Source organism: Mesoplodon bidens, assembly GCF_964165515.1.
Source record: "Mesoplodon bidens genome assembly, chromosome: 18".
Lineage (NCBI taxonomy): Eukaryota > Metazoa > Chordata > Mammalia > Artiodactyla > Ziphiidae > Mesoplodon > Mesoplodon bidens.
The window spans coordinates 51,144,332-51,171,493 of NC_138175.1; the positions used below are offsets into that span (position 1 = coordinate 51,144,332).

A 27,162-nucleotide genomic window follows, 5' to 3' on the forward strand; every position below is an offset into this window, starting at 1 on the left:
GTGGGGACCAGGATCCGGCAGGGCTGGGGGTGAGAGGCTGGAATTTTTCCCACCCTGACATTTTCCTGCGTCAACCCAGGAGGGCGCCCTGGATGCTGCCAGCCCTGCCCCCAACCTCCTTCCTCTCTTGATACAGTTTCCCGGCTAAGGATGAGGGGGTGGGGGCTTGCCAAGGTGGAACCACTAGGCCCAGGAAAGAAGGCACTTTGGGGTTGACAAAACGAGGGACGCTGGCTCAGAGAGGCCAAGGGCCTGCTGTGGAGTCACGCAGCCTCGGGGACTTGGTGTAAACAGGGCGGCCCGGCTGCTCCTGCACTGCAGGGCCTGCCTCAGCCTCCACTGCCCTGCCCAAGAGTTGGACCCTAGCCCGGCCTTGGGCGTGTGAGAAGCCCTTGGCCCTGGGCCCTGCCCCGGGTCCTTCCTCCCCCCCACACACTGGGGACTCAGCCCTTCCTTGTGTTAAATAGAAACCTCTTTATTGTAAGTATCGTACGTTCCTTAATACATTGGATTGAGGCCAGACCTTGAGGTGAGGGGAAAGGGGGGGCCTGGGATATTTCTGTAGAGCCTTCCAAAACACCACCCACCACTCACTGGGCTGGGGAGGTGGTGCTGGGAACGGGCTTCATGGCCTTGGGAAAGTCCTTGCTCCTTCCGGCCGCTTTCTCTTCTGTACAGGGAGTTTGGGGGTAGGTGAGGAGACCACTAATGATCTTGCCAGCCCAGGGGTCTGTGGCCCCAGACAGGGAGTCGGGAGGATGGTCTGTCAGCAGCAGAGATGGGGGGCACTGAGGTGGAGCCGGGAGAGTCTCAGTGTTGGGCCCGGGGCCGCGATGGAGACGGAGATGGAGGCCGAGGCCAGGGCAGGCAGGCCAGCCGGGAGAGGGAGAGGCGGCCCAGGAAGAGAGGGAGGCTGAGGCAGAAAGGCGGCCGGGGCACAGGGATGTCTGCAAAGAAGGCATGGTCCCGGGGGGGCGACAAGCTCCCCCCCTCAGAGAGTTCCAAGTCCCGGGCCACCGCCAGGATCTCATGGCGGGCGACTGTGTGGTGCAGGCCACGGATGTCCAGGAGGGCTGCCACGTGCTTCCGCCTGGGGGTAGAGGAGGGGACAGGTGCACCGGGTCCTCCAGATACACTCCCAGCCCACCTGTGGGCCCCACCCGGCCGTCTGTTCCAGAACCTGCCTTAGCTCTGGAGCCCCTTCGCTCCCTCTGGATTCCTCCTCCATAGCAGCCCCCTGCAGGGCGTCCCTTCCACACACTTCCACATCCTCCTGCGCACAGTGGATTCCAGAACTGTCACCTGCCACCCCAGCGCAGGGTATTCCTTTGTGCCCCATCTCAGCTCCTGATGAAAACAGCTTTCCATCTTCACCCCCAACTTGGCTCAGACAGCTCCGGAATTTCCATCCTGGTACCCTTGCACCTGTTTAAGCTCTGGACTCTACAGCAACCCTTAACTTCACTGTCATCTCAGCCCCACAGCATCACTCAGATCCAGCCCGGAAGTGCTCACCCACAGCCCTAGCCTAACCCTCACCTCACCCCAACCCCAGGTCTGGAGTCTTCACCACTGCTGTTCCAGAACCCTCATCCAAATTCGGCCTTGGAACACTCACTTCACCTCTAACCCATTCCTGCAATTGTTCTCAACTAAAATTCTCCTCCAGAACTTAAAATTCACCTTGGGGACGCTCACTCCAACCAGAAACTTTGTGCTCAAAACTGACCCTGGGGCTTCCCTGGTGGCGCAGTGGTTGAGAGTCCACCTGCCGATACAGGGGACACGGGTTCGTGCCCCGGTCTGGGAAGATCCCACGTGCCGCGGAGTGGCTGGGCCCGTGAGCCGTGGTCGCTGAGCCTGCGCGTCCGGAGCCTGTGCTCCGCAACGGGAGAGGCTACAACAGTGAGAGGCCCGCGTACCGCAAAAAAAAAAAAAAAAAAAAAAAAAACTGACTCTGTTCCACAACCTTCGCCCCTAAATCCAACACACTGGAACCGTCCCTTCACCCCAATCTCAGCTCCAGATCCCGGATCCAAAATTCAACTCCAGAACCACCATCATCTTTCAACTCAAGATCCTGCACCCAACATTCATTTCCAGAACTTTCATTTCAAGCAGAGTTCTGGGGTCTTCACCACCCGCTTCAACCCAGCTCAGTCTCTTCACCCTCCTGCATCCCAAGTTTGGAATCCCCACAGCTCCAAAACACTCATCCAAAATGGGGCTCAAGAACCTTCCAGCTCAACATAGATGCAAAACACAGCCCCCAAACTCAGCTTTGGAACCCCTCCTCCCAGCCCAGCTTGAGACCTCTCAAACTCAGCTGCATATCCAAGTTCAGATTCAAGTTCAGAAACCCCAACCGAGCAGGAATGCGGGGACCCTGGCCCCCATGCGACTCCAGGGCTCTGTGCTTTCCCAAGGACATAAGCCCCACACCTCAGAAGCAGAACCGCCCATCCTGAATCAGTTCCAGAATCCTCACCTTCAGCCCCACGTCCTCAACCTCAACCCAGCTGATGCCTTACACCTGGGTCCTGGGGGATTGTCTCTCTGCATACAGAATGTCTGCCCGACTAGCACCGCAGGACTGCCACCACCTTATGAAAGTGGCAGTGTTGTGTGGTGGTCAGGTGTACCAGCTTTAGAGCCTGCTGCCTGGGCTCAAGTCCCAACTTCGCTGCTGGCCAGCTGTGACATTGGGGTCAGCTACTTAATTTCCGCCTACATCGGATGGTGCTAAGCACTCAGAACAGTGCTGCCTTTGACGTGCAAAGATTTTCTCAAATAGCTTATATTCTAAAATAACTCTTACATGCTGCAGCCTTGCAGCCAAAAATAAAAAATAAAATAAAATACTCAAATGCTGCCTACAAAAAATAAATAAATAAATAAAATAACTCACAGAGTGGGTATGTAAGATGCTTTCTTATGTCTGACATAAGAACCCAATAAGGAGGAATTGGTATTGTTACTGCTGTGACCACGGATGATGATTAATCAGCCCCCAATAATCCTATGAAAAGAGTATTATTGTCCCCATGGATCAGAAGAGGAAACTGGGGCTCAGAGAGGATCACAGAGAAAGGAAATGGTCCATCAGGATCTGAACGGCGCCTGCCACTGTCCCAGTGCGTGTGCGCCCGTGTGCCCGTGCGTGTCCCCGTGTCCCCCGCGGCTCCCCAGCTGGGCCGGCCCTTCCTGCCGCCGGGCGGCCCCGCGCCCCCCTGCCCTGGGCTTCCTGTGACTGCTTGTTTGTTTGCGAGCCCTGGTGGCGGCGGCGGCGGCAGCGGCGGCGGCGGCGGCAGGAGAAGGAGGGAAATCGTATTAATAATGCCCTGGTTCCAGCAGGAAACGGCCGTCAGACACGCTCGCCGCCTCCCTCCCTCGCCCAAGGGGCAGGAAACGCAGGGACGGATGCCAAGGCTCGCCGGGAGACCTCGGCCTGGCGGCAGCGCGGGCAAAAAGGAACCAAGCCGGCGTGGGGGCGGGGATCTCACCTGATGTCTGGGTAGTCCCGCACCAGCATCCCCACCTCCATCTGGATGCTGGGCGTGTCTTCCAGATGCAGAACTTCGGCCAGACGGGGCACCACGGCGTCCAGCCACGAGGCCTGGGATTCCTGCAGGGGAAGACCCCGGGCTCACACTCAACACCCACCCCCTCGAAACCACAGCCTCCCAAGGCCTCGCCTCGCCTGGCAGTTTTCTGGTCCGTAAAACCGGGCAGAGGGCAGACTGCAGTCAGAGGTTATCTGGAACCTTTGGAAATTTGAAGAAAAATCCATAATATAACCTACTCCCAGTTTTGCAGATAATTTGGGGCTCGGGGACACCCCTCAAAACCTATTCTAAATTTGGAAAATGTTACCATTGGGGGAAACTGCATAAGGTATGCCAGCGATCTCTCTGCATTCTTTCTTATAACTGCATGTGACTCTACAATTATCTCCCCCAAAATTAAAAAGAAAATTCCAAGGACTCTAGGTTAGAAACTCCTGGAATAGCGGCGGAGTGAGACCCTTCCCGTCCAGCTCATTACAACTGGGTACTAATAAGATTTGCTGATTTTTAAATGCTTGGATTTGGGAACGCTAAGGTTCTGAGTTTCTCTTGCATTTAGCGACTATCTGTGCTCATAATAATAGCTAATGTTTAGGTCCTAAGCCCTTTTAATGGGACTTATCTAATCCCCACAACAAGGCATAGGGACCATTTTTCTCTTCATTTGCGCCCAGAGCGCTCTCTCTTTCATTTAGAAAGGCAATGTTTACCCTCAGAGGGCGAAGATCAGAGTGTTACTATTGGCTGCAAACTGGGTGAGGGTCTTATTCTAAGCCCCCGGCTATCGAGTCTGGGGATTCCCGGAAGCCAAAGTTTTCCGTAGTTTCGGAGCCCCCCACCCCCGGGCCGCACTGACCAGCCGTCGGAACAGCCTCTGCAGCTGCGCCGCGTCCTCCCGGAGCCTGCCGGCCACGCGGCTGCGGGTCCGCGCGGAGCCGCAGCGCAGGCGCCCGCGGAACAGGGGCCGCACGTACTCGACCAGCGCCCGCCGGTGCAGCTCGGCCACCAGCTCCTGGGGACCCGGGAAGACGCGGGGGGGGAGGTGAGCCGCCGGTAACCCCACCCTCCCCGCTTCCTACCCGCCCGCTCCCGCTCCGGACACCCAACGGGAACCCCTGCCCACCCCCAGCCGCCGGCGGCCCTCCCGGCTCCCAGTGGGTGACCCCTGTCCTGCCCCCCCTAATCAGCTCACGGACTCTCCCCCACCGGCCCCCAGAGGGTGCCCCATCCCAGCCCCCTCCGCTTTCTCCTGAGCTCCGCCATCCAGAGGCCCCAACCCCGCCAGCATCCCGCGCTACACCCCGGTATCCGCAGGCACCCTCCGCGCAGACCCCAGGTAGAGCGCCACCTATCTCGCCCTGAGAGAGCTTCTCCCCACCTAGAAGGGGTCTCTCCCCTTTAGGAGCGCTCTAGCTCCGCTCTCCCACCCTCCCACCCACCGGCCCCGGGTTCCACCCTGCGTCCCTCCCCCGCACAAGCAGATGCACCTGGTAAGGTTCATCTTGCATCCTGCGCAGTGCCAGGGCCTTAGCGCCCAGCGTGCCCACGATGCCATCCAGGGCCTCCGAGCTGCTCAGCCACTTCCTGCGCATCAGCTTGCCGAAGTGCGGCTGGGTGGGACAGAGTGGGCAGAGGGTCACAGTTCGCCTCCCTTCCGCCCTCTTTCTTCATAGATCAATTCAACATTTGTTCCCAAACGCTGCTCCGAGCTGAACCAGGGCTGCGCCGTGCTGGGGACACAGCAGTGCGGAGACAGTCCAGCCCTGCTCTCCTGGGGCTTTGCTCCAGAAGAGGAGACAGACCCGTTCCCCAGACAGTGACCACTCAGAGTGGCCACGGCTGGAAAGAGGGAGCCCAGGGGTTTAGGAAGCCCAGCCTGAGTCAGCATAGAGAGTCAAGGAGGGCTTCCTGGAGGAGAGGGCACCAGAGTTGAGGCCAGGAAGATGGTCACTGTTAGCCAAGTGAATGGTGGGAGAGGGAGTGGCTCAATCCGAGGGGAAAGCCAGTGTGAAGAAGGTTCAGATTTCAGATGGGCTTGCGGGTCAGAGGACCGGAAAGAAGGTCAGTGTGGCTGGCAAGACCATCTGTATAATTCACGGGCCCAGTGCAAAAATGAAAATGGGAGACCCTTTGTTCAAAAAGTATTAAGAACTTCAAGGCAGAGAGAGCAGAGCTTTAAACCAAGCTAGGACCCTTCTAATCAGGGGGATGGGGGGCCTGTATGACTGCCCAGTGAAGAGATGGGGCTGGTCAGGTGAACCGAGCAGAGCACACAGGCCTCCTGGGCTTGGGAGGAGCCCCAGATTTCTCTTGAGGGCACTGGGGATCCATGGCAGGTTCTAAGCAGAAGAGGGAGAGGGTCAGCTTTGTGCTTCACCGAGATGGCTGGGAGGGGGCAAGACTGAGGCAGAAATGGGGGGTCTGGAAGGAGGGGAAGGGGTGAGAAGGGATGAGGAGGAGGAAAGGAGAATGCAGGTGGTAGATTCATAGGATGTAGTAAGTGGCCACCAGTTGGGGGAGGGGAGGGAGGCATCTGGATCCTGGAGGTGGGATGGGCAGTGGGTCTGTCCCTCAGATGGAGGCTGGGAGGAGCGAGGGGGAGGTGCTGCCGTAGGATGGATACTTGGGAGCATGAGGTGCCCGGACACCTCTGGGGTTGGTGTCCATGGGGGTCTGAAGCAGGTTCCTATCCCACTCAGCCCAGCACCCCCTTCCTGCTTTCTCATCCCATGGTAGCCCAATTTTCTGAACCTCCAAAAATGAGGCCTGTGGGCTTTTGTTGGAAAGCAGGTGTGAATCAAATGAGCTGACGCTCTTGGTACAGCACTCAGCTCAGGACGTGTTGCTGTTGCTATAAACTCTGTACATTTATGAAGTTCCCTAATGGCCAATACCCGAGGGCCAGGACCCAAGCTAAGTACTTTATGGCCACAAGCCCATTGCTTCCTCACAGCCATCTGAGACGCCTGGAATTCCTGGGCCCATTTTCCAGTTGAGCAAACATAGACCCCCAAGAGGAAAGCCATTTGCCTAAGTCCCCCTACCTGGAAGCAGTACAGCCAGGCCTGGAACAAAGACTGTACCCCCTTCCCCCCAACACTCGCTTACTTTCATTCCCGTGCTTGTCCATTTAGTCATTCAACAAACACTCTCTGAACCCTTCCTGTGGCCCAGCCCTGGGTGGATCACTGGGGATACATTAGAGAACGCTTGGGGACACAGCACAAAGGGAGATAAACAAAACTCCAAGCGCCTGATACTTACAAACACTTGGGGGCCTCTGAATTCTGATCTGATATTTGATGATATTAAGGACTGATTGTTCCATTTGTTAGGTAGGAAAATGGCATTGCGGTTACATTTGTTTAAAAAGGCTGGGTTCCTTATCTTTTGGAGATACACGCTAAAGTGTTGACGGATGATGATAGGATGCCAAAGATGTGCTTGAAAAGAATCCAGTGGGCAGGAGAGGTGGGGGGAGAGGTGGAGTTGATACTTGCTGGAGTTGGTCCACAAGAGGTCATTCTGTCATTCTGCCTACTTTTGTGTATGTTTGAAATTTTCCATAATAGAAAAGTTATTTTAGAAACATTCCAACAAATCCTTGCCCTTGAGAAGCTGACATTCCAATGGGAGGAGACAGATTGGAAAAAAATAAAAATAAAAAAGCAAAGGATATAGCATGGCAGGTGGTGATAAGTGCTTTGGAGACAAATAGAGTAGCGGGGCGGGGGGGCATGTGGGAATCTCAGGGCCTTCTATTTTAAATAGGGCAGTCAGGGGAGGTCCTTCTAAGAAGGTGGCATTTGAGTCAAAACTTGAAAGAGGTGAGAGAGGGAGCTTTGTGGCTATTGAGGGAAGAGTAGTCCAGGCAGAGGGAACAGGTGCAAAGGTACTGAGGTTGGAATGTGTCTGACACGTTAAGGAGAAGCGAGGGGCAAGGAGGAAAGTGGGAGGGGATGAGGTCAGAGAGGGAAAGGGCAGACCATGTGGGCCTCGGGGGCCACAGGGAGGACTTTGGCTTTTGCCCTAAGTTAGCTGGGAGCCATGGAGGGTTCTAAGCAGAGGTGGGACACAACCCGACGTACAATGTGGATTGAGCACAAATTACAACCAGGGGCACGCACACCTCTCAGTTCCATTCCCGGGTACTCCCACCAGCTTCTCACCCCGTTCTCACCCACCTCTGAACCCAGTCCCCTCTGGGCATGTGCAGGACCCCGGGATGAGTGAATGAGGCCCTAGGGTCTAGGAGAGGCTGGGCAGGGATTTGGAGGACCTCAGTGAGGAGGGGTTCCACCCAGTCCCCTAGGCCCCTTCGTGCTGATCGCTCTCTATCCTCCCCCTGACCATATCCTCCCACCTCTTCCTTCCTGTGCCCCCCCGTCCCCCTAAACGGGCCAGACATGGCCATCACCCCCCCACACACCCCCTCTGCTTCCCGAACACTGAGTCATGGGCTGAAAGGAACTGCAGGATTGGGTGGGGGCACTCCCCTGTCCTGCCCCGGCCCCACTCAGCCCACTGCCTCTCTCACCTGCAGCTCCTGGAACAGCAGGTCGGTCAGGATGCGGTGGCAGAGTCGGGTCACTCGGTCCAGGGCGCTGGCTGCTGCTTCCCGGGCCGGCTCACTCTCAGGGGGTCCCACCCGGGCCAGGCGCTCCGCCAGAGCCCTGTGGGGATCAGTGGAGCCAAAAGTCAAGGAGCCTCAACATCTCAGCCCAACTGCCTGGACCTGCCTCCCATTAGACGGACCCTATTTTGTGGGGCACAGGGGCGACAGGTCAGATGGGGAGCTGGGGGAAGTCAGGGGCTCTGGGGGGGCCTGGGGGCTGAGAAATATCAGGGGATGTCTGGAGGATTGGGGGTTGGGGGGGCTCTGTGGAATGGCTGGGAGTCTGGGGGATGGAGTGGGGAGGAAGGGGTCTGTGTGTCTCGCTGCTTTCTGGGTGAGAGTGGGGATGCTTCCATCCTAAAAGTCTGTGCTTCTACAGGACTGCAATTCTAAAATCCGACCCTTCTCATTTTCTGTCATTGGAACAGTTGAGGACCCTCTCCATCACTGAAAGGAGAATAACTTGGTCTGGAGGGCAACTGGGCACTTTCTGCCCACATCCCAGCAGATTCCCTTCTGAGAATGTATCCCTGGTCCCCACACTTGCGGGAGTTGACAGATGTGCCAGGTTTTTCTCTACAAAAGAGTGGAGGCAGCTGTCCATCCACTGGGGACAGATTAAATGAATGAGAGCACATCCAAGCGGTGGAAGACAGTTCAGCTATAAGAGATATAAAAGAAGCTGGTGGGAACTCTTGAGGCGCTAACAGAAAGATCTCCAAGGTGTTAAGTGGAAAAGGACAGAGTGTGTTCGATATTCTACCATTTGTGTTTTTTTTAAAAGGAAAAGGAATAATATGTATGCACATAGTAATAGATTTACTTGTATATTATGAAATATGCATATGCATGGATATCTATGCATATGCATGAAGTGTGTCTATGCATATATACACTTATTTACACATATTTACTGGTAAATGTATCAAATACCCCTGGAAAGATATGTGAGGCATTAGCAGTAACTGGAGAGAAGGAGGGGGGGAGGGAGGCTTTTCACTGTGTGCCTTCTTGTATCTTGAATGCATTCCCAATTTTAAAAACTCAATTAAAAATAAGTCAGTAAAAAGGTAAAGTAATATAACTGAATCACTTTGCTGTACAGCAGAAATCAACACAACATGCTAAATCAACTATACAAGGAAAGTATTATAAGATAAAAAAGTTAAAAAAAATGTAATCCCTGGAGTCTGGCTTCTAGGTTCCTGTAATTCTAACACTCCCAGGCTCTGATTACTCTATAATTCTAGTGCTCTGTGATGCTACGGTTCTTTCTAGGACTCCCAGGTTTTATGCTTCTAAGGTCCCCTGGATATGCCTCTCGGGGCTAGCTCTGCGATCCCCACCCAGGATCCAGGCACCCCCGGCCAGCTTGTCACCCAGGACCGGCCTTCTCACCCACACACTGCGGGGGGTGCTCTCACCGCAGGGGGGGCCCACAATTGACCAGGGAGATGGTCCTGCTGATATAGGTGTCGGGTAGCAGCTCCCGGACTCCTGGGTTCTCATGGAATCGTTCCACGCGCTGCTGGAAGCTGGTGGGAGGAGAAAGGGAGGATGGTAGACAGATGGAGCACCGCTGGATAAGGGTCCCTGGCTGGGCACTCAGCCCAGCAAAGCCTGTGATCCCCACAGAGGCGCCCCTGCCCATGCTGACTTGATTCACTTTCAGCTCTCCTCTCTCTGCTGGCTCCCGGGTCCAGATGCCCCGGCGCCACCCCAGATGCCCCTGCGCCCTTCCCCCCAGCACTCCATACCTCTGCAGGAATTCTGCCAGCCCCCCCAAGCAGCAGTGGGCCATCCGCTCCCCAAACTCCTGGCTGATGCGGGGCGCTCGCTCTGTGTGCTCTTCCAGCAGCTGCGTGGTCCAGGGGGATGAGAAGTGATGAGGAGGCGAGGTCCCACTTTCCCACTGGTCACCATCCAGCTGATTCTCCTTCCTCTTCCCCGCCCCCTACCTCACACACATCCTGTGCCAGGCTGCTGGACTGGTCCTCCGCACCTGCCCAGTGCCCCGCGTCCTCCTGCAGCACTCGAAGCAGGGCTGCCCGTGTCTGAGCCTGGAGTGGGGAAGTGGGGGCAGAGGCAGGAGTCAGAGTCCCTGGGAGCCTCTCCCTCCCTTTCTCACACCAGGATTCCCCGCTCTTCCCCGCCGTCCCGCCCCTTAGCCCCCGGCAGCTCTGGATTCTACCTGTGAGCTCATCAAGGTAACACTGGGGAGAGAGCCTGGACCAGAAAACTTCCCCAGCCCCTTCCATTCCTAAGTCTACAATTTGGCACTTGATATTGAGTCTGTGGTTTTAAGCCCCCTCCATCTAATAGCCAGAGGGTTTAAGGGCTTATTCTCTCATTATCTGATGATTCTAAGACTCTGCTCTCAGGTCTGCAAGACGATTCTTTCACGATTTCCAAATTCTGTGATTCAAGAATTCCAAGTGTCTAGGATTCTAAGGTTTACACATCTCTGGATTCTCTGGTCCTATGTTGTCTTCAATTCAGTGAGTCTGAGAATGTAGACTTGTTCGGTCCTGAGATTCAAAGCTCTCAAGTTGCAAAGATACTGATTTCTGTGGCTGGGGCAGGACTGGCTTTTAGACCGGAAACACTCCTGTGGCTGGGATGGCTGTTTACAGCTTGGGCCGTTCTGCTCAGCGGTGCCTGTGCCCGGCCAGTTATTAACCGTCTTTACTATCAGCCCTGCTTATATGCAGAGATACTTTGATGCCCTCCTTCTGTGAGTCTTTGAGTCTGCGAGCTGAGGTTCTGTGACTGACTCTCTCTTGCTGTAAGATTTGAAGTGTCTGAATGTATTGAACCTTTACTGAGTGTCTCCATGCCCAGCCGGGTGCATTAGATACACTGAACGTAAGACAGAAGTGATCAGTATGGGCTTACATTTCTATGTCTTTTGGACGGAACTCAGAAGTCCACAAAGGGCAAGGGGAGATGGAGATAGGGAAAGGGGGCGGAGAGAGGCCCCCAAGTTCAGTGTGAACCCTACCCCCCTCTGCAGAGCGCCTCTGGCTCCCTAATCAGCAAAGCCAAGTTCCAGGTACCTTAACGTCTGTGACACATTCATCTTCCAAGCCACGAAGGGTGCCAGGGGACAGAAGGGGATCCAGCTCCCCATTTTCCAGGGCAACCATGTCCACCAGACCTAGGACCTCTCTGGGGGTGGGGGTAAGAAACAGGGTGGGGGCGTCTGTGAGAGGTGGGGCTGGGCAGCTGAACCCCTCCCCACCTCCATCCCTTCACAGCCTGTGTGTTTGTGACCTGGGCCTCTCCCTTCCTCTCTTGGGGCCAGCTTTGCTCATCCCTCAAAGGAAGTCTCTGGAATTGTTGCTCCCCTGGCTCCAATTCCCTGAGTCAGCTCCCTGATGGATGGTGTCCGGGCAAGACTCGTAGGGGTCAAGTCCAGGCTCTGTGACCTGGCACGCAAGGTCTCACCCGCCAGAACTTCACCAGACAGAAGCTCCCTTCCACCTCCGCCCCTAGTCCCTACGTCATCACCTAGCCTTGGAGGCCTCGCTGCTCCAGCCCTCACTCCCAGCCTCTACCCTCTTGCATGCCCTGGCCTGTGCCGTGCCTTCACTCTCCCCACACCTCCCCACCACCCCTGCACACACCAGGCCTTTGCTCATGGCATCCTCTCAGCCAGAAGCCCCATCTCCCTGCAAATCAGACTTAACTTATGTCTCACCATTCCAGGCTCTCTATTCTGCCTCCATCTCTCACGGATGGCATGTGAGTGTCATGAACATATATTCCCAAGTGGGATCTGGACAGGTCAGTGTTGGTGACTGTGGCCTTCCCATTTTTCTGGTGACAGCATCCTGATGTCCATGAGGGACCACCCACTCCCTCACCCTCCAATGTGTGGTTTGGGTGTGGCTAACTCCCTTTTCCCTGGAGCCTGTAGGGACCCAGTCGTAGCTGATCACAGTACTCCATCTCCCAGCCACAAGAATGGAAATGTTTTAAGATCCAAAGCCTCGATGGTTATAGGATTCTAGGCCTGAGAGGGTCAATGGTACTCAGGTTCTTGATGCTAAGATCATAGAGTTCAAGGGACCAAAAGTGCTACCATCCTAAAACTGGAAGGACCGACAAGTGTCAGAGTTCTAGGATCCAAAGCGGGGATGAAGCTAAAATTTAGGATTCGAAGGCTTGTTGGCGCTAACGTTCTAGGATTGAAATTGTCATCAGTTCTAAAGTTCTAAGATTGGAAGAGTCAGCGCTTGTGCCCTAGGGTCTAAGGCGAAAGCAGTGTAAGGGTTCTAGAATTCCAAGGGTCAACAGTGCCAAGATTTTAGGATGAGAAGGGTCATTGGTGTTAAGTTCCTAGGACTGGAAGGGCGGGCAGTGCTAAGATTCTAAGAGTGTACGTGTTGATGATTCTAAAGATTCTTGGATTGGAAGGGTCAACAATGCTAAGATTCTAGGACCGGAAGGATGGCGGGTGGTAAGGTTCTAGGATCAGAAGGATCCCTGTTGCTGAGGTTCTAGCGCGGGAAGCGTGGAGAGCGCTAAGATTCTCGGGCTGTAAATGTCACCAGTGCTGAGCCTGGAAGGGTCAACGATATTAAGGTTCTAGGAATATAGGTCCAGGAGAGTCCTTAGGTTCTGAAGGGGCCGGGGCTGGAGGGAATGGGGGGAAGCGACGGTTCTACGCGACCTTGGGGCAGCCGATCCCTAGGCCCCCGCTCACCTGGGGTACACCTGGTTGTGCCAGTGCAGCAGCGCGTAGCGGTCGGCCAGCGGCAGCCTCCGGCGGGCGGCGGCCCCGATCCACTCGGCCAGCGCGCCGTGGTAGCCGCGCAGGTAGACGCCGAAGGCGCCCAGGCCGGCGGGGTAGGAGGGCGCCAGGCGGCCCCGCACCACGCCCATATCCTCCAGCAGCCGCCCCCGCAGCGCCTCCAGCTGCCCGGCCAGGCCCCCGGGCGCCCCTGGCGCCGCCGCCTCCAGGCGCTCCCGGGCCGCACGCGCCACCGCCTCCGCCCAGCGGGCGCGCAGCTTGCGGGCCGCCTCGGGTCCCCGGCGCCCGTCCGCCGCCTCCTCCTGCACCAGCACCTGACCTAGCTGCGCCACGGCGCCCGCCCCGGCGCCTGCGCCCGGCCCGGGGCCCGCCAGCGTCTCGCGCACCAGCGCCCACAGCTCGCGCTGCAGGGCCTCATACAGCAGAGCCACGTCCCGGGCCCGGCGGCCCCCGCCCGCGCCCTCGGCCTTGGGCGGCCCGGGCGCGCCGCCCCCCGACGACGCCATCTCTTCGGCCTCCAGCTCCAAGATGTGCTCGTCGGCCCGCGCGAGCTCGCGCTGCTGGATCAAGCTCAGGATCTCCAGCACTGTGGGCGCAAAGCGGGAGATCAGGGGCTGGGAAACCGGGCGGAGGGGGGGAAGAAGGGAAACAGGTAGGGGGCGAGGGGAAGAGGGTCGGGGGAGGGGGAGAGGTGGGGGGCAGAGAGGGATGTGGGGGCATTTCGGGAGAAGGGGAAGAGAGAAGGCTGTCAGGTGAGGGGCCTAGGAGAAGGGAGGGGGAGGAGAGGGAGGAGGGAGCAAGGGGGAGAGCCAGGACAAGGGGGAGGGGACAGGAGGGGGTTAGGGAAGGGAAGAGGGGGTTTGGCGATGGGAGAAGGAGTCTGGATATAAGAAGGAGGTCAAAAGATGAAAGGGGGCTTCCCTGGTGGCGCAGTGGTTGAGAGTCCGCCTGCCGATGCAGGGGACACGGGTTCGTGCCCTGGTCTGGGAGGATCCCACATGCCGCGGAGCGGCTGGGCCCGTGAACCATGGCCACTGAGCCTGCACGTCCGGACAGGCTCCGCAACGGGAGAGGCCACACAGTGAGAGGCCCGCATACCGCAAAAAAAAAAAGATGAAAGGGTGTCTGATTAGGAAGAGGGTAGGATGAGAGGAGGAGTCAGAGGAAGTGGGGTTAGGGGAATGAGGAAGAAGGAAAGGGTTAGGGCCTGGGGTAAGGGGTCAGGGCTAGGAAGAGAGTATCGGGGTAGGTGAGGATGTGGGGAGGAGTTAGGGGAGTTGAGGGCGGGTAGGATAGAAAAAGGGTCAAAAAAAGGCATCAGAGGAAGTGGGGTGGCCAAGGGAGGACAGTGAGAGCCAGGGGGAGAGGGATGGAGAGAGCCAGTGGACTGGGGGGCAGGCTGGGGGCATGGAGGTGGGAAGAGGGTATGAAGGCCAGAGATGGGTCTTTCGGGGGTGGGGACAACTATAGGGGTGACCTGGCCTCTCTGATGATTTCACACTCCCCCAGGAGAGGGGAGTCATGGGCACGGGAGGCCTCTGAGTGAAGGCAGAGGGTCCCAGTGGCCCAGGGTTACCCCCAACACCTCCAGCCCCCTCCACTTCCTCCCTGGCAGAGAAACTATTTCCTGGCCAGTGCTATTTCTGCCCATCCGTTTCCAGAAGGCGGGGGCTTGAGTCACTCCCTTCTCACCTCCCTGTGGTGCCCTCCCAGTCCCTAGGGAGCAGGGGCTGAAATAGCTTCTGGCGCAGGATGTGGAGGGCATCAGGTTGAAGGAAGGCCTCTCCAGTGATGGGGCAGCAAGGGCTGTCCATGGGGGAGGGTAGGAGTGGGGATGGGGGCGGGGGTTTAGAGGCAGGGTAGGGGACAGGGTTGAAGGAAGGTGGGGACTGGGCAGGGCTGAGGCTGGAGAAGAGGATGGGGATGAAGGTGGAGGCTGGGATGAGGGCGTTGAGGGTTAGGGTGAGGTTGGGGCTGAAATCTGAAGAGGGAGATGGGAAAGGAGTTGAGAATGTCATCTGGAGTTTGGGGTAGGGATGGGCTTGGAGATGAGTTTAGGTGAAAGTTGAGGATGGAAAGAAGGTAGAGATGGAGGTGAGTTTGAAGAAGTCTGGACGTGAGCTGGGGTTAGGAATGTGGACAGTTGAAGTTGGAGGTTGGAAATGGGGGGGTTAGGATTGAGACTCGGGCTGGGTGTGGAGATGGGATTAAGAGGTTGAGTTTGGGGTTCAGGTTGAAAATGGGGGCTGGGAGTGCGACTAGGACTGAATGAGGAAGTTGGGGAGGTGCATGGGGTTGAAGGGGGACACTGAGATGGACCTGGGGTTGGGGGGTGGGAGTGAGACTGAAGAGGGGAAAGGGTTGAAGCTGCACACAGGGCTGGGATTGAGGATGGGATGAGAGTAGAGGAATGAGCTATGGCGTGGGACGGGACCAGTTGGCGCTTGTCATGGTGTCGGGCGTAGCAATGAGGTTAAAGGTGGCATTTGGCGAAAGGGATGGATTGGGAATAAGCATGCGGATGTGCCTCAGGTGGCGATGGCTGATGGGGTTGGAATAAGTATGGCTGGAAACCAAAAAGGCATTGAGGAAGACATTGGGGTTTGGGGTAGTATTGGGGTTGAGGATACAACAGGGGTGGTGTTATGAGTCGAACTGTGTTTGTCCCCCACCCCAAGAAGAAGAGATATGTGAAGTCCTAACCCCCAGTACCTCAGAATGGGATCTTATTTGGAAATAGGTCATTTACAGAGGGAAGCAAGTTAAAAAGAGGTCATAGGGTGGGCCCTGATCCATTATGACTGGTGTCCTTAGAAGAAGGGGAACTTGGACACCCAGATAGACATGCACAGAGGAGAAGATGATGTGAAGACAGAGAGAAGGCCATGTGTGGATGGAAGGTGGGAGGGATGCAGTTACAAGGCAAGGAACGCCCGAGATTGCCAGCAAAGCACCAGAAGCTGGAAGAGGCAGTTTTGAAAGGAGATGGGATTGAGGTTGAATTTGAGGATAGTAACGGAGAGAGGGTTGAAACTGGGGACAGGGAGGGGATTGGAGGAGATGAGACCGAAGTTGGTCATTTGGTGGTTGTTGGACAAGGGGACGAGGTTGAAGGCAGATGGAGAGAGGGACAGATTGGGCTGTGGGTGGAGACGGTGCTGAAGCTGGAGCTTGGTGATGGAGATTAGGACCGCAGCGGGGACGGGCTGGCCGTGTCCGTGGAGGTGGGCAGATGGAAGCTGGAGATGTGAATGGAGATGGGGTCACGGGTGGAGACACTGTGATTCTCCCAGGTCTGGGCCAGGGCTCCCGACTCACCTGACAGCGGCTCCTTTATCTTTGGGGGCTCCGGGACCTTGGGCGGGGGCTCGGGAGCCGCCTCGCCTGCGGGCACCACCCTCTCAGCCAGTGACGCCCGCCGGGGCTTGGGCCCACGCCCCAGTCTCAGGAAGGCCAGTCTCCGGGCAGCCTCCCCAGTCGCCTCCTCATCGGCCTGGGCTCGGGTCCCCTGAAGCCTGGCCAGGAGGCCAAAATCTGCTGAGCTCCTGCGGATCCCCGGCGTCAGCACACGGCCCAGGAAAGAGCGAGGCTGCCCATCCCCAGGGCTGCCCGCCCGCCGGCCAGGGGTTCTGCCCAGCCGGAAGGGGGCCAGGCCTGCCAGCTTCTCCAGGGTGGCACGGCGGCGACATGATGTTCCGTTGGGCAGGGTCTCCAGTTCCCCAGCCTCCTCTTCTTCTAGCCCTGAAGCTTCCTCAAAGGGGTTCCGAGAGGACCTCAGGGGCAGTGTCCCCGCCCGGGACATCTTAGAGTCTGCCACCCCTAGACTCTTCAGGATGGGCATTTTGACAGGCGGGGACCTGGGGAAAAAATAATGGACCATCGGTGGTGTTGATGACAATGCCTTTGTGTACCCAGCACTTTGGGGCATGTGTGCCAAGCACTGGTCTGAGCACTTACTTATCCCTTGAGTCTGCACAGTCTCATGAAGAGAGTAATGTCACTATGCCCATTTGGCAGATGAGGAAACTGAGGCTCAGAAGAGCACAAGTGTTTGCCTAAGGTCCCACAGTGATTCGGGGACAAAGTCGGGTTTCAAACCCAGGCCTGTCAGATTCCAGAACCAGGGTTCTCTCCCCTGAGCATCAGCGTCCAGACCCTTCCCCTACCTTACTCCTGCCCAGGGGTGTTCATGATCTTAGTGCACCCTTCTACTCCATGAGGAAACAGGCTCAGAGAGGGGAAGGCTCTTTCCCATGGTGGCACAGCCAGCAAAGGGCAGAGACTGCATGGGGACCCAGGCCCCACCCCTCCGTCTACCCAGGTGTCCTGTTCACACAGTTGGCCACCTGCTTCGTCTCCCCTGTCCAGTCAGTACCCCTGTCTCCTCTACCCTACCCCATTGATTCCTCCAACAAACATTTTACTGGGAAATATCCAGAATAGTCAAATGCATAGAGACAGAAGATTAGTTGTTTCCAGTGACTGGGAGAGGGGGACTGGGCTGTGACCACTTAACTGGTACAGGGTTTCCTTTTAGAGGAATGAAGACGTTCTGGAATTAGTGGTGATGGTTGACAACATTGTGAATGTAATAGATGCCACTGAACTGTATACTTTAAAATGGTTAGTATGGTAAATTTTGTTATGTAGATTTTTCCACACACACCCCCGTACACACATCCCCATACACGCACACACACACACACACTCGTGCACACACACACAAACTGATTAGGTATTTACATGGGCCCAGCCCTGAGCAGGCCCTGAGGACACAGCAGTGGCCAAGGCAGACCCAGTCCCTGCCCTCATGGAGCTCGAAGCTTCCCGAGTCCTGCCCATTCCTTCTCCTAAATCCGTCTCCTACCTCTTCATGGCCGCTGCCCCAGTCCAAGCCCCTCCTGCTTCCCTGCTGCAGCCCCCTCCCTGACCTCCAGCCTCTAGTTCTCCAGTCTACCTTGGAGGACCTTGTTAAGGCTCAGACCTGCCCCTCCCTCTTCTCTTAACCCTCCATGGCTCCCCCATGCCCTCGAGATGAAATACAGGCCCCCCTGCTTGCCAGCTGTACACCTCGTCAGCACCACCCCACCTTCTCCTCCTTACCTCAGGCTCCTCTGGGTTTCAGCACCTGTTTATACATGGAGGCCTGTTCTCCATGTTCCATTCAGGCTTCAGGACCCAGCCCCAGTGTTGCCTCTTCCCAGATGCCCAGGCTGAGTCAGGTGCACCCCCCTTGAAACTCCCACTCTGGGTCATCACTGTCTGGGAATGGGTCTGTGTCCTCCACTGGGCTGTGAGCCCCAAGAGGGCAGGGGCGGGCTGTCTGGGTCACCACTGTGTCCCCAGCTCCTGGGGCAGGCACTCTGGTAATGAGTGGGTGCTAAACAGGAAACAAAGGAAGGAGACAAGGACTTCATTCCTTGTGGGAGAGGAGGAATGATAAGTCAAAACGGAGAGCTCAGCAAGGAGCAGGCCACACAGGGCCTTGAAAACCATTAAGGAAGGGCTTGGACTTTCTCCTGAGGGCGCTGGGAACCATAGAAGGGGCACTTTTGAAAATGATGAAAGATTCCAAATGTTCAGAAAAGTATAGAAAATAAATTTAATAAACACCCCTGTGCTTACGATCCTAGTAGCTGCATCTAATGCAAGCATTTGCTCTTTTGGGTTCTTTTTTGTTTTGTTTTGTTTTAAGAATCAAGCATTGCAGGAATTCCCTGGCGGTCCAGTAGTTAGGACTCTGCACTTTCACTGCCAAGGGTGCGGGTTCAATCCCTGGTCTGGGAACTAAGAATCAAGCGTTGCAAATGCACTGAAGCCCTCCAAGCCCCTCCCTGATCCCGCCCACTCTAGCCCTCTCCCAAGGAAAGCCGTCCAAGCAGACTTTGACCCTGTGCCTGCCTCCCCAGACCGGTATCCAGAAATAATATATTGTTTTACATGGTTTCAAGCTCTCCATAAATACTGTCATACTGCAGGTATCCCCTGCATCTTGCTTTTTTTCCCTCACATTTTACATGTGAGATTTTCTATGCCTGTCTCTGTGGCACTAATCAAGCGCTGCACACTATTCCACCGTACGACTATAACCAATCCGTGTTAAGGATCAGATATTCGCACATCCTCCTATGGCTGGACACATAGGTTGTTTTGAACCGGGACAGGTTCTGAGCAGGTTAGGGACAGGGTCAAGATGGGGCAGTGGGTGTAGGAGTGCACGGGGTGGGGGTGGGGGCCTGGGAGGAAGGCTGATGCTGCAGGGGCCCTGAGTGAGCTGAGCCATGGGCAAGAGCATCTCCTTTCCTGGTGGGGGCGCCTCTTCTTCCCTCCCTGACTTCACCCTCTACACCTTAGCCATTGTTTCTCAAGCCTCCTGTTTCTAGAAACACTGTCCCAACCTCTCTCCAGTCTCCATGGTCCCCGATCCCCCAGGGAGGCAGTCACCATGGCAACCCTTGCCTGGAACCCCCATGGCTGTGGGCAATCGATACCAGCCCCCTCCCCATACACACACTATCCACACACTGATTTCTCTGTCTTTCATCTTCCAAACTGGCCTCCACATGCCTAATCCCCAGAATGGCTCCATCATCCCCCCCCCAAAAAAAAGTCCACCTCCCCCCTCAAAACAGGGGCCTCCAATTTCCCTCCAATTGAAGTCAACATGACCCAAACTGGATTTTTTTTCACCCATGCTAGATTTGACATTCCCTCCCTGGCTCCCATATCCACCCCTAAACTGGATCCCCCTCAAACCATTTCCAACATCCTCAGACCTGGCTGCAACATTTTCCCAAAACTGGCCCCGACGTCTTTCCCCTTCCTGGCTCCAACACCCACCTCTGCAAACTGACATCCTGCCCCCTCCAGCCCCCTCGTCTGCCTCCCAGTGCCCGGCCCCTGACTCACTTCCGAGGCATCCCTCAAGCCCCCAGCCTCCCAGCTCCTGCAGGATGTCTTGGCCACCAGAGCTTCCCTCTTTGGGCTCCTCCTCCTCTTCCTCACTGCCAGCCTTTTCCCCAAAGTCCCAAACCCTCTGCCGGCCAGCCAACCTGTTTGCAGAAGTCATCACCTCCAGCCCTGTGTCTGTATCAGGGAACTGCCCTTACAAATTGTGTCCAATACAACCGCAATCCAGACCTTGCCCCCAAACAATTCTGTCACGAGCCCAGCCTGTTTCAGGCTCATCCGCATCTTCATTCCCAACCTCATCCCATCTGCATCCCAACCCTTGTTCGGGCTCCATCTCCAAGACCCCACCTCCTGGGGATGGAGCAGGGTGCTCATCCCTCTCTGGCCTCAGCCTTCCCACCTGAACTCCGAGAGCTTCCGACCCAATGACATCTTGTCTCTCTTCTCCCTTGGCGGTTCCAAGCTCTCCATGACTCCCTGGCAACCTAGATCGTCAGAGTCCCCAGAGTCTTCCCTGCACCCTCCCCCACCTCCTCCCACCACCCTCTTGCTGGTTGGCACCCTCCCGAGGTCAGGCCCTACAGTTTCTCTTTGCCCCCAGACTCTCCTGGCTTCAGGGCACACGTTCTCCCAAATTCTGGTCCAGCCCCCAATTCAGAGGGCCCCAGGGGCGTGTGAGTCCTGCCCCCTCCTCCCACAGACTCACCTCCTTGTCAGTGTCCCTCTGTCCGCCGCGCTGCTGTCCTGTACTTCAGCCAGGACTGCGGAGAGCTTGGATCTGAGGAGGGGGGGGTTAGAGGAGGTCAATTTCCTGTCAGGAAACCCCTCCCTCTCTGGGGCCAGGGGCGGGAAGGACTTGTTATCTGTCTGCCCTTTTAGGCCAGGCTGTGGTTGGGCTGGAAGAAGGACAAGGCCGCGGTCAGGTCCCCACCCTCAGCCCCCAACCCCAGGCCGGAATTGGCACCCCCACCCCCCCACCCCCCCGCGCACTTGCTCTTCACACCTCCCAAGGTGACAACACCATCCTGGGTACCCCCGGAGACACCCCATGCTGGATGTGAGCCCGAAGCTCTCTCTTGCGTTCCCTGCTCTGGGGTAAAGACATGAAGGAAGGTTCTGCTGGGCCCAGGGGCTGGGATTGGAGCCCTAAGGGGGTGACCCTGGGCTTGACTTTGGAATTGTGGTTCTCTCTGCCTAAAAGCCCCCGTCGCCAGGTCTCCATACGCCCCCCACTCCTCGTTATCATCCAGGTCTCAGCTCCAGAGTCCTTTCCTCAAAGGAGACATTCCCTGACCAGCAAAAGTACTTCTGCCAGCCCTGTACTCCCTCTCCTCAGGGGACATTGCTCTGATTTGCCAGTTCCTTTATGGCACCTTCTACAATCTGAAATGATCAAACTCCTCTGTCTCCTTGGTAGATTTTCTGACTGTCCCAATCGAATATAAATTCACAGCGGATTTTGCTTACCTTGTTCATCTGCTATCCCCAGACGCGTGCCTGGCACATAGTAGGTGCTCAGTAAAGATCTGTGAACTGATTGCACCAATGGGGATGGATCAGAGCCAAGGATTGGAAGTTGGGGATAGAGATGGCAGGTCTGCTGGGGCTGGGAATGGCTTGGGGGTTGGATGGGGTGAGATGCAGGATTAGGGTGACCTTTAAGGCTGGGTTTTAGGTTTAGGTGGCCCTTTGGGGGCTCAGGCATAGCATCCCAGGCGTTTGGCCTGAGAGCATGATCACTTGCCTCAGCAAAACTGGGGTTGGGATGAGGTAGGGTTGACATTGGCGTCAGGGGCTGGGCTCAGGGATCACTGCTTTCCCCCAGCCCCAGCGAGGGCTCTGTAGACATTAGGTTGGGATAAGTGGACCAGGGGTTAAGATTCCAAGGTCTGAAGGCTTCAGTTCAAGGACTGGATTTGCCAGACAATGGGCCCTGGGAAAGGGGCCGGTTTGCTGGCCTAGAGGGGAGGGGGAGAAACAGTTTACGTCCTCCCCAAATCAGTGTGGACCTGTGGTAATCAGAAGGCAGCCCGAGCTGGAACCAAAGTGGCCTGTTATGGGCCGTGGCCACTGTTGGATCTCTCCCTCTTTTTTTTTAACTTAATTTTTTTATTGAGATAGAATTCACATGCCATAGAATTCACCCTGTTAAAGTGCGTAAGTCAGTGGTTTTTAGTACGTTCACAAGGTTGTGACAACCATCACCAGTATCTAATTCCAGAACATTGTCACCAGAAAGAAATCCTTGTAACCCGTTAGCAGTCGTTCCCCACTCCTCTCTCTCCCGCAGCCCTTGGCAACCCTGAATCTACTTTCTGTCACTAAGGATTTCCCTATTCTGGATATTTCATATAAACGGAATCATACAATAAGTGGTCTTTTGTATGCTTCTTTTGCTAAGCACAATTTTTTAAGGCTCATCCATGTCATAGCCTCCCCTCTTTAAGCCTCAGTCTCCCTATCTGGGAAATAGGGTGGGGATAATACTGGGAACTGGGGAGCCGGTGTGCACCCCGCAGTGTGGTGGGCAAACGTATATAGGAAGGTGATCTTCTGCCCCCGTGTGGTGTATCGGAGAACTGCAGCTCTCAGCGCTAGAGCTGGGATGGGATTGGGCTGATTCAGCCCCCTATCCCCAAGACCCCACCCCTCATCCCGCAGAACCCTTGAGATCCCAGAGCTTCTAGAACAACATCCTGCACTCCTCCGTCTCTGCCTCCCACCTTCCCTGAGACTCCTCAGGCTCCATTTGCTGAACAATAATATCACCCATTTAAGAAATTCTAATCTGTTCCCACGTGAAGCACTTTACTTACATAGTCTCATTAATTTGTTGCAGACAGACTTTGCTGCTATTACCATCCAGGGATGGGGGACCGTAGTGGTTAAGAGCCCACGTTCTGGAGTTTGGCGAAACTTGTGTTCAAATCTCAGCCCTGCTGCTCACCAGCTGTGTGACCTTCAGCATGCTGTTTTTCCTCTGTAAGTGGGGAGTGATAAGGATGGTCCAAACTCATAGTGTGGCCGAAAGGATAAAGTGCTCAGAGCCTGGACAGAGGAAGCCTCTGTGAGTCGATGTAGCTGATAGTATCAACCAGTGATATACTGGTAAATGTGTAACAACCAGCTCTCTGGGGAATGAGGGTGGAAAGCCTTGCTTTGTAGCACTTGCCAATTTCCATGGTGTAAATATTCCACCATGGCTAATTTCATGCTACCAGGATGACATCACTGAAAGCGTTTCGGGAGGAAGAGATGTGCAGTCACCCCTTACGTAGCAGTTTCACTATGTGAATACAATAGATGTAAATAACCTCAGGATCACGCATAGGAGTAAAATGTAAAATAATGAGGATGTGATGAGTATTTATTATCTTTGTTTTAAATATAATTTATTTAATTGTATGTGTGCATAATTTAATTTTTAATAATGGCTGTTTAAAAACCAGTTCCAAAATCTCTGAGACTTCAAAAACCAGCTTGCTTGAGCTGGCTCCAGCACACTGCTGTTATTGTCACACCCATTTTTTAGAAAGGGAAACTGAGGCTCAGGAAGATGTTCAAACAGACAGGGGCAGGGCATAGGTCCCATGCAACGGCTGTGTGATTCCCAGGCCAGGACAATGCCCCTCTTTTCTTTCATCCCACCCTGAGCTAGAGGGAATGCGTAGTTCCCAGGGCACTGTGTGATGTCAGCAACGCCCTTGACCGCTCTGGTCTCAGTTTGCCCATCAGGAGAATACCTGCACTGAGTTCCTCTGCACCTACCTCAGCCCCGCTACGAAAGCAACATGCAGATCCTCCCCCTCACTTTATAGACTGTGAAACTGAGGCCCAGAAAGAGCAAGTGCCTGCCCTGAGTCACAGAGCTGGACAGTGTGAGTCCTGGGACCCCAGCTGGGGTGCAGAAGAGAGGAGACTGCAACCTACAACCTTGGGGTCTGGAGTTTTCTGGGAGGTGGGAGGCAGCATTGCTAGAGAGGTAGGTCACCCTTCCTCAGTGGCTCCGCCCATAACCATCCCCCCAGCATCCTTAGCCCTCGGTCCCCAGAGCTTCCTGGACTGGGGAGAGGGGGGCTGGGAGGGAGAATGTGGACAGCGCTGCCTGCGTGGTTCTTGCCTCTGAGGGCTTCTGTCAGTCCTGTCTCCATTCTCTTCACGGGTCTCTGCATCTCTGTCTCTCCCTCTGTCTCCGTGCGTGGGTCTGTCAGTCCCTGTCGCTCTCTGTGTCTCTGTATCTCTCACTCTGTCTCTTTGTATGTGTCTCTCTTTCCCTACGTTTCTCCCTCTTTCTGCCTTTCTCTGTCTTTTGGTCTCTCCGTCCTTTGGCTGTCTTTTCATCTCTTTGTGTCTCTGTGTTTCTCCCCACCTCTGTCTATCTCTGTGTCTCTGTCTCTCTCTTTTTGAGCTTCTCTATCTCTGCGTCTCTCAGTATCTTTCTCTGCGTCGCTGGCGCTGTGCCTTGGCGTTTCTCTTTCTTCTCTTCCGGTGAGTCTCTACTCTCTGGTGAGAACACGCTTCCCTTCAACACGCCCAGACCTGCCTCTGCCCCCAAGAGCCCCCACCCGGCCCCGGCCTGCGCCTTTAAGTGCCGGCGGCAGGGGGCGGGGTTTTGGCGGCCCCGCCCTGCCCGCCCCTCCCCCTGACGTCCCTTCCTCCCCGGCCCCTCCACCGCCTCCCTCCGCCGCCGCCCGGGCCGGCTCCGCGCCCCCTCCCCGGCCCCCGCCCGCCCGCCTGCCCGCCGCCCCCATGGCGCCCCGGGCCCCCGCTGTGCGGGGCCACTAGGACCCTCGGCATCCCCTTCCCTGCCCCACCCTGCCCCCTCTCCCACGGCGCGAACCCGGGTGTCCACGGCGCCCAGCTTTTGAGCTCGCGTCCCCAGGCCGGCGGGGGGGGAGGGGAAGAGAGGGGACCCCGGGACCCCCACCCCCCCCCCACCGACCCGGCCGCCCAGTCCCCCGAGACCCGGAGAAAATGTCTTCGCGGACGGCTCTGGCCCCGGGCAACGATCGGAACTCGGACACGGTGAGTGGGGCCCGGCCCCTTGGGGAGCCCCGGCTGGGTCCGGCCGCCGGACCCCTCGCCCTGCTGTGTCCCTCGCCGCGCGAGCCCCTACCCTTATTTCCCCGGCCCGGCCTGGCTCGCCACCCACCGACCCCCGCCCGGACTTCCAGGCCTCTCGACCCTCCCCCACTCCTCAGCCCAGCCCGACCCCTGGGGGCGCCCCTCTCGCGGGACCCCTGTCTTGTCCCTCTGCAGACCGCTTCCGCTCGGGTCTCTTCCCTCCAGGAAGCCCCCTCCCCTGCCTTGCAGGAGCCCCTCCCTTCTCCAGCGGGTTCTTAAACCCCTTCCCCTCCAGGCCTCCCGCATCCGACAACTGACCCCCTCCCAGATTTGCCGGGCTCTTGACCCTAAGGCCCAGCCCCGGCCCTCTCCCAGGAAGGCCTGGCCCAGTCCTGCCTCTGCCTCTGGCCTTCCCCGTCTGGATCTGGGTGCCGGGCTCCCCAGGATCCCCCGTCCTCTCATTCCCAGCTTTCTGGCCCTCCGGGATCCTCCCGGCTCCCGTGGGCACCCCCTCACAGGAAGCCGGTTCCACCTTTCCTGGGCCGAGGGTCCTTTCTACCTTGTTCAAGGTCTCTCCACTTCCAGGCCTGGTCCCCATCTTCCAAGCAGCCCTGTCCCTGGATTCCCAGCATCTCCAGTCCCCCCAGACCCCCCCAGACCCTCTCTGGTCTCTTCCTCTCCCAGGAAGCCTTGGCCTCCAACTTCCAGGCCCCCAGCTCAGTCTCGGATTTCTAGGCCCTGAACCAGTCTGCCTCCAGGCCTCATCCTCCCTGTATCAACTTCTCCACTTCAGGCAAGCCCCCTCTCCAAGCCCCCAACCCCTTGACCCTGCTCCTAGGCCAGGCCCCTCCTCACAGGATACTACCTCATCCCTTAGATCTCCAGGCCCCCGTCCCTTCCGCTGCCCAGGGCCTCCCCCTTCCTTGCCAGGGGTCTGGCCTCCCAGGGGAACCCCCTCCTCAGCCTCACAGTCCTTCCCCAGCTCACAAGGCCTGGCCCCAGATCCTTCTTCCAGAAAACTCCTGGATTTGAAGCCTCTGGTCTTGCCCTGGCTCTAAGCCCTCTTCTCTTGGGGTCTGTCCGCTGGGAGCTTTCTCCCCAAGTTCCTAGGCCTCTCGACCCCCACAAGGCTCAGCCTTTATTCCTTGGATCTGCCCCTTGCCCGGGAAGCCCCTTCCTCAGGATTTCAGGCCCCTGGACTTTTCTCTGGTTCCAAGGAGTGCTCCTAGAAACCCCTTTCTTTGACTTCTAGGAGTTTCCTCAAGACCCAGGCCCCTGGCTCAGGTATCCTTGGCTCCTCACTTCCATTGTTCCATGGCTTGGACCCTTCCCACTATTCCCAGACCGCCCTGTCCCTACACCACAGCCAGGAACAATCCCAGAGAGGACCCCCCCCCCCACCATTTCCCTGATTTCTGGTTATTCTCACTGCTTCAAAAGACCCTCCCACCAACCGATGCCAGACTCCTCCCCAGCTGGAGTCTTCGTCCCTTTCCAGGCCTTCTGCCAGGTCCCTGCCAATCCTCAGCCACCCTCACCCCAGATCCCCACCAGAGAGATTTGTCTCTGTCCTTTCATCTTGTAGGACCCTGCCTCGTAGAGATCCCCCATCACCACCACCCCTGCCATCACGACCCATCATCCTGTGGGCCAGACTCTGATTTGGAGTCTTCGATGAGAAACCCACCTCTCCCCCACCCCACCCCAGTCACTCCAGAAAGTGACAGGGAGCCCACAGGCCTGGGTTCCAGTGCTGCTTCCGCCAGCCACTTTGCACTGTGGCCTCAGGCAACCGGCTCTCGCCTTCTGAGCCTGTTTCCTGCCCTGCAAAATGGGGTGATGGCTTGAGTCCCTCAGAGGGTTAGTCGAGATGATAGGGGCAAAGCCTGACACGTAGGATGCACTCCACACACGTTCACTGCTATTGTGACTGTGGATATGAGTCAGACGGTCATGGATCCTCAACCCAGGGCTGTCATTAGTTGTTATGTGAGCTTGAAGACCCACTCCCTGCTCAGAGCCTCAGTTTCTTCACCTCTAAATGGGGTTGATGGTAGCACCTCCCTGTTAGGGACGTTATAAGGAGCCAAAGAGATTATGGGAGCAAGATGCACGGGGCCAGGCCTATTGGAGCTGCTATTTTTATTATTGTTGTTGTTATGACTTTGATTTTTCAGAGAAGCGTAAGTTCAACTCTAGTTTCTGTCCCTCCCTAGCTGTGTGACCTCAGGCAGGTTACCTCCCCTCTC

General features: G+C 56.5%; 2 protein-coding genes across 5 annotated transcripts in view; one reads left to right on the plus strand and one right to left on the minus strand.

Annotated features, from left to right (window-relative positions):
* Positions 1 to 523: 523 nt before the first annotated feature.
* EXOC3L2 (exocyst complex component 3 like 2) lies at positions 524 to 20,574 on the minus strand (the record flags this gene model as incomplete). 2 transcript variants are annotated; one of them, XM_081217589.1, is made up of 12 exons in its annotated part: positions 524 to 1,090; positions 3,504 to 3,625; positions 4,423 to 4,578; positions 5,054 to 5,176; positions 8,104 to 8,239; positions 9,606 to 9,716; positions 9,939 to 10,039; positions 10,140 to 10,241; positions 11,238 to 11,349; positions 12,890 to 13,523; positions 16,256 to 16,794; positions 20,556 to 20,574. In XM_081217589.1, 11 exons carry the CDS (start codon positions 16,776 to 16,778, stop codon positions 811 to 813), a joined length of 2,400 nt encoding a protein of 799 aa, XP_081073715.1. In that variant the 3' UTR covers positions 524 to 810. The 2 variants fall into 2 exon arrangements, with proteins under 2 accessions (XP_081073715.1, XP_081073714.1); XM_081217588.1 differs by lacking the exon at positions 20,556 to 20,574 and adding an exon at positions 20,250 to 20,281.
* A 3,951-nt stretch (positions 20,575 to 24,525) lies between these two features.
* Positions 24,526 to 27,162, plus strand: part of MARK4 (microtubule affinity regulating kinase 4) — a 30,349-nt gene continuing 27,712 nt past the window's right edge. For 2 of the 3 annotated variants that reach the window (XM_081215853.1, XM_081215854.1), the window contains exon 1: positions 24,526 to 24,874. In XM_081215853.1, coding sequence (XP_081071979.1) covers positions 24,824 to 24,874 — 51 coding nt within the window. In that variant the 5' untranslated portion in view covers positions 24,526 to 24,823. The remainder of the gene's footprint in view (positions 24,875 to 27,162) is intronic. The other variant, XM_081215852.1, reaches the window with a different exon arrangement.